This window comes from Bradysia coprophila, unplaced genomic scaffold (assembly GCF_014529535.1).
Source record: "Bradysia coprophila strain Holo2 unplaced genomic scaffold, BU_Bcop_v1 contig_24, whole genome shotgun sequence".
NCBI lineage: Eukaryota > Metazoa > Arthropoda > Insecta > Diptera > Sciaridae > Bradysia > Bradysia coprophila.
The window spans coordinates 3753257-3759454 of NW_023503501.1; the positions used below are offsets into that span (position 1 = coordinate 3753257).

General features: G+C 36.2%; 1 protein-coding gene across 3 annotated transcripts in view; it reads right to left on the reverse strand.

Annotated features, from left to right (window-relative positions):
* LOC119077894 (odorant receptor 94b-like) overlaps window positions 1-6198 on the reverse strand; it is a 36493-nt gene that overhangs the window by 23353 nt on the left and 6942 nt on the right. The window contains exon 4 of one of the 3 annotated variants that reach the window (XM_037185260.1): window positions 357-417. The exons of the other annotated variants lie outside the window; for them this stretch is intronic. Coding sequence (XP_037041155.1) covers window positions 364-417 — 54 coding nt within the window. The 3' untranslated portion in view covers window positions 357-363. Of the gene's footprint in view, window positions 1-356; window positions 418-6198 lie in introns of those variants that run through there. 3 annotated transcript variants of the gene reach the window in all.

Genomic DNA, 6198 nt, shown 5'->3' on the forward strand with positions numbered 1-6198 from the left:
CATATAAGCTGTTCGAAGTTTTGACGAATTGACCACGACATAGTAAAGTTTATTTTACTCTGCCGTGCGAATTGACTCATAAAACGTTGTATGCAACATGAATTCGTTTCAGTGTGGTTATTGACCTCGGCTTCGTCTCGGATCAACAAAATTCACTCGAAAACTATACTTTTCAACTTTTTAACTCTTGTTATGTAAATAACTATTCAGTTTAAGTCTAAATTAAATCACAATGCATGCCAAGACCATTTAGGTATGTTAAACGAGTCTTTATGGTGAACACTAATGTACATTTTTACTATTTCTACGTGGTGATTCATAGAGCTATTCAGTGTCAGGCTATATCCTTGATCAGCTCCATCGCTATTGTTTAAAGTTTTGTAAAACGTTGAACAAGGTGTAAGACGAATTTAAAATCTGCAAGAAAAACATCACCAAACCGAAAAAATGTACAACCAACAAAACCGTACTCTAACAAATGTGTCCAAAGTTAGTGGATACAATTTTCCAATTAGCACCTCATGCGATCGCTTCAAATATTCACCAAAAACAAGTATGCATTTCTTGGTCGCCAGTGGTTGTTCGACCCAGTTGCATTCGAATAAACTGTATGTAAGATGGCTGCTATACAGTTTAATCTCATTTCCAAAGTACGTTATCATAAACAGTTCGGCAATGACGTAAAGAAACGCATAGATCTGCACTAAGCGTTGCACAAAGTTGACACTGATATCCTAAAAGATAAAATCGAATGAGTTTACAGTTGCAGGAATTGATGGAGATTATACGAATGCCAAGCAATAAATTGCACTGCAAATGCAGACGGCACTGGTGGCAAATTGTAACAGAAAAAGCTTCGATAAAAAAGACTCCAATTCGTCTATTAATCTTTAAAAGAAATAAATTTAAAACGTTTCAACAGGCACGACGGGGCTTCATATACGTGGACTGGACATACTCTCTTAAATGAAGGTGGTCCTTAATCGTCTTCAGTAAGTCCTGATAAAAAATGGTCTGTCGTTCCTTTTCCGTCATTTTTAGCTTACCCACGATTCGTCCCATGTTCCTTATATCCGTCCCTAGAATTTTATATCTTAAAGAGCAATGCAGCAATAAGTACCAAATTATGGCGGTCCCAAAAACCATCGCCACGAATGATAGAATATTTTCGATAAAAAAGAAAAAGTACGCCAGCCAGAATCCGATTTCACTATTTTTCCAATCCAACGGAAACGCAATGTCCGCAATCAGTCGTTTCTCTTTTCCAATAAATGGGAAAATTGAATTTCCCAAAACACAACCGACAGTTGCATAGCCGAATACAAGCACAAGTTTGATTAAGTTTTCCACTTTGTCATTGAAAAATGCCAACTCTTCATCATCTCGAATAGAGAAGACACAAATTCGATTCAGCAATTCCATAATTTCCTTCTGTTTCCAAAGTAACATCCAAAATTTAGTCGTCAAAACTAAAATAACGATGGCCACTTCCGCTAAGAAAATGCTTTCATCTAGGGATTCTTTTGTAACCGCTCCAAACAAAAATGATGCGAAAAAGAACACGTAATAGATGAAGTAAACTGGCTTCAATCTCTGTTGACTAACTGTAGCAGCGTCTTGCCCATGCCAGATGCCCATATGACGAAAAAACGAAATCATTTGATCGATCACTTGATGAGTTCGAATAGAATGCATCCTTGAGCCGATATAAATGTTGAGTATACTGAGTAACAAACGGATGATTGACTTTTGAAAAGGATGATTACGATTACGGTTTTGTGATCCAATAACACCCTACCAATAAGAAGACCGACTGTTGCATTAGGTAAATTACAATTATACTTCCGACCTCGGTTTTCATATTGAAATTGAAAATGCAATTGACAAATGATTAGAGAGAAAGATGCCGTTTAACAAATAGAATATTAATGGAACAAAAGAAAAACTTTGATTTTTTCCTTTTGTGGACAGATATAATTTATAGTATCGATATAACAGTCATATTATTGTCGTCTATTATGGTGATGTGTCACCAAATTAATTATTTAAAATTTTAAGGGTATTCAAGTCTGGGCTCTATACTCGAAGGGAAATCACGATGCTGAAATATACTCAGTATCCCAACAAAAATCTCTTCGAGAAAAGTGTGACGCAGTCTTTGAAATATAATTTCTAAAATGAATGATATCGCTAGAGTTGACGCTTTCAGCTTCGTTACGCAAAAATTAAATTTTACACCCAATTAGTTCAAACAAGCTGGCTTAGTTTTTCTCATCAGCTGCCAAATAATTTTTACCAAAAAAAAATTTGACTGGAAACAACCAAAATTTTACCAAAAAAAATCTGCGTCGCAAAGTGGCCAGGAACAGACCAGCAAGAAAATTTATCATTTATCATGCGACACAGATTTTTTTGGTAAAATTTTGGTTGTTTCCAGTCAAATTTTTTTTTGTTAGTATTGTTACAATGAACAAGTATTGCCAAACACTGGGAAGCTGGCCGACAAAAAGCACGAAATTGATGCAATTGCGAACGAGACTCAAATCGAGAATGCCAAAAAGCGATACCATATTTGGCCGGAATCAAACTATCAAAAAAATTTAAATGATGTGGGCTAGCGAATTTTACGGGAAGTGTCGCGTTAAAATGGGTTTTAATGGTCTGGACGGCTAAACTATTTTAAATAAAATTGAGGGACCTAAAGAAAGCATTCATTCATGTAAACAAAAACAATTCATATATACCTCTCTATGAATTCCAGAGACTCCGGATTGGCGAAAGCCAGGTGTAGAATTCGGTTGGGTCAAATTTACGCCGACATCACGATTTATACCTGCTTTCATTTTCCCATTGGAAAAGAATGCAAAAAAGAGAGAAGCTCAGCCATTCTTGACACATGGAGGAGATTGTGAAGATCCAGGCAAAATGTTGGCCGTAAGAAAGCATGAAATCGACGCAATTGCTACCCCGTTTCAAGTAGAGCAAACGAAGAAATCGAGAAAGTCGAGACCTTATTTGGTCGCAATCAATCAATTTAACCTTTCGAATAATACCAACTTTCAATAACGGAGGGATATGAACAAATTCTTTTATGATTGAATAACATCCGTGTGAATCACAAAAATTCTATGTAAAAATACACTTAACAACGCAGGTTTAATATAGGATACACGCTATGAACTTAAGGCTGACGACCATGACCTGGCCTTCATTTTTTTTAATAAAAAAAACATTTAACAATGAAAATAGAGCTTTTCTTTCGGCTGCGATTTTTGTTTTTTCGTTGTTTAAAATGAAAACAGAAAGGTACTAACTTGAATAAATAGATGCAACTGACTCAGGTAAATCAGGTCCTCTGATTACAGGTAATTTCGAAGACTATATTTAACTATATTGAGGCGAGTTTAGTAGCTAGTCCGGTCACAAGTCGAGCGACGGTGGGTGTTGTTAGTTTTATGTTGTACATGTCAAGTTGCGGGCCAGCGCTGTTATTTTTTTGTTTCACGTCCGTCATATAACTTGGAGGATCAAAAGGTGGTTCTGTCGGTAACACTTTGTGCTACCAAAGTTCCAACGTTCATGTCCTTCTGGTCGTGTGCAAAGGCACCAGGCTTGATTGTGTCAGGTCAGGTCAGGTTAAAATGGAAACAGTTTCTACAGGACGACAAGAAGTGGTGTCTAGTTATCAGTGTTATCTATGCCTATGATTTTACTGAAACCTGTGTATAATGTCGTAGAGTAGGCACACTTTTCGAATAAATGCTCCTGGTGGCCAAATGTTTATGAAGCGGGTCTGTTCTTCTAAGCGCTTCAATATTAGATTGTCCTTGTCACCTTCAGGTGGCAAGTAAGATACTTCAAACCAATATTAGAACAGTAAGACGGTAAAAGGCAAACGGTGGAAACAAATCGTATCTGTGGACCTTGAAGTCATCGTTTAGAAACGTTGTATGGATAAAACTCCGATAGTTTAGATAGTTTTCATAACATATCCACCTTGCTTATTTTACCATTAATATCTTGATTGTTGTTTTGCTCAATTTTTCGATCAAATTTTTTCAATCTAGTCAAAAGCCAGACTGAGATTTTCATATTTAAAGCTGATGATGTGACAATATAATTACGAAACGTACCAAACAAAAAACTTTTTCGTGTTTTATTGTTTACAAAAATTTGATCGAAAAATTGAGCAAAACAACAATCAACATATTTCGTTCACGATCAAGAAAACTACCAGAAAGCATTGTTGCTGGTTAACATAACCATTAATATCTTATTCACTGATAGAATGACCGAAGCACAAAAAGGTCAACCATTACAGATAACAGAGTTCAGGAAATCCTTAAGTCAACAGGATTAATATTGATGCAAAAAAAATCTAAAAGCTTTCACATTTAAATATTCAGTCTCTCCTGGTCATACCAGAAGGCATTCGTGTCATTTCTCAAGATCTACTATCTTGAACAGAAAGGACATTTATGAGAAAGATTGAGAATGATAGAAATTGTGCGCTATTGTGTTACAGATTAACAGATTTGGATTGCTTTCAGGAGTGTCTTTTTTGTTGATGCCAAGAAAAAATTCTTGCAAAGTTTTTAAAAACTTTATGAGTTAATCCAACAATTATTCTGCATTAGATCTTCATAATGAAAATTATTAAAAGTAACGATTTCGGTACATTTATAATCCAAAGAAAAATGAAACATAACTAAAGAGGAAGGTGGCAGTCATCTATTGATAAAAAGAGAGAATAGGAAAGACACAATACAAACCGTCACCGTTTCGCTCCACTAATTTTAATGACCCCTAGTCTAGTTATTTATGCAACCGAGGTGCAAAGTACTTTTTTGGCTCTAGATGTGTAACAATTCAGAACAATTTACGGCGATGCAATAGAAAGGCGTTCCGGTTTACTCGAATCCGCTCCAAGAAAATGGTTTACATTGGCGACTCAAAGCTTATTCTTATGTGAATGGTGAATACTTGAGGGTGTTCTTGGATCTAACAAATGGTTATCCGAAAACAAACAAGTAGTCCTGTAGTAGTAAGTCCTATAGTAGTATTGCTACTCCTGCTCAAATCCACAATTTCCTTATAATCACCAAAAATCATACAGCGACTTTTAAGTCGACGAATGCTGGGGATACAAGCGTCATGACCTCTTTATTTCAACAGCTTGTGTGAATATTGTAGAGCACTCATAGGAGCAGCCAAAAAATTAAATTTTTGAATTGTCATAAAATGTATTGACATTACATTTTTGCTGAGAACAAAATTTTCTTGCAATTGGAATGATTCGAGTTGTTTTCGTTGTTGAGTGCTCCACACAGACCCGACCAAATCTGAAAAATTTAAGTGTAACGAGGCGATGTTATGCTAAAGGACCAAAACCGATTTACTGGGCTGTAGTGGACTCGAACTCATCTTGCTGGTCATATTGTTATAAATGCAACGGACGAATTGCTGACGATGACGGTAATTTTTCTTTTTAAAGTTTTTATCCTTGTAGCGTTGCCAAATTACAGTGTTGTTGATTTAAGTTAAATTTTATTTGATTTCCTTATGTTCTGTTAAATGAGATAAGTGTTCCATCTGGTACCGCGAGTACCGCATTAGTTATACTAGGGGATCGAATACAGTTGGTAAAGCTAAAACAGATTCAGCCGTGGGTAATATAAGAATTAGAAGCGTAATACTTATTTTCATAGCTTAACGATTCGGTCGTCTTGTAAAGAATTAGGGTAGAGTTCGAAAGGTGCCGAAAACCGCTTCATATGCTGGTGCTATATTGTAGTGAACTGTGAATAGGTCAAGTTCAAGTGAATTTAATTCAGGTTGGAACCTGTTGCTTACCGTAGAATATGTATACCATACTGCAGCATCAGCATATGTAACGGAAAGCTGCAAAATATGCTGAGGTCGCCTGAGTTGTCCACAAGACGGATAGGGCTGACTTTGTAGGGTAAAACGTTTTTCACTAAACATACCAAATTTGTTACTGCAGACGAAGGTGTTTAAGCTACGTCTATAGTTAATTGGACGGATATTTACTTTATGAACACGTTTTTGATGCTGCAACTCGAGAAATTGCATAGAATCTACTGTTCGCAACAGACACAAATAACTACCTGATTTCATTCGATGCTCGGTTTCATTCTGTTCTCAGATTAGTGTTCAGCCGGGAGTACCGCACTTGTT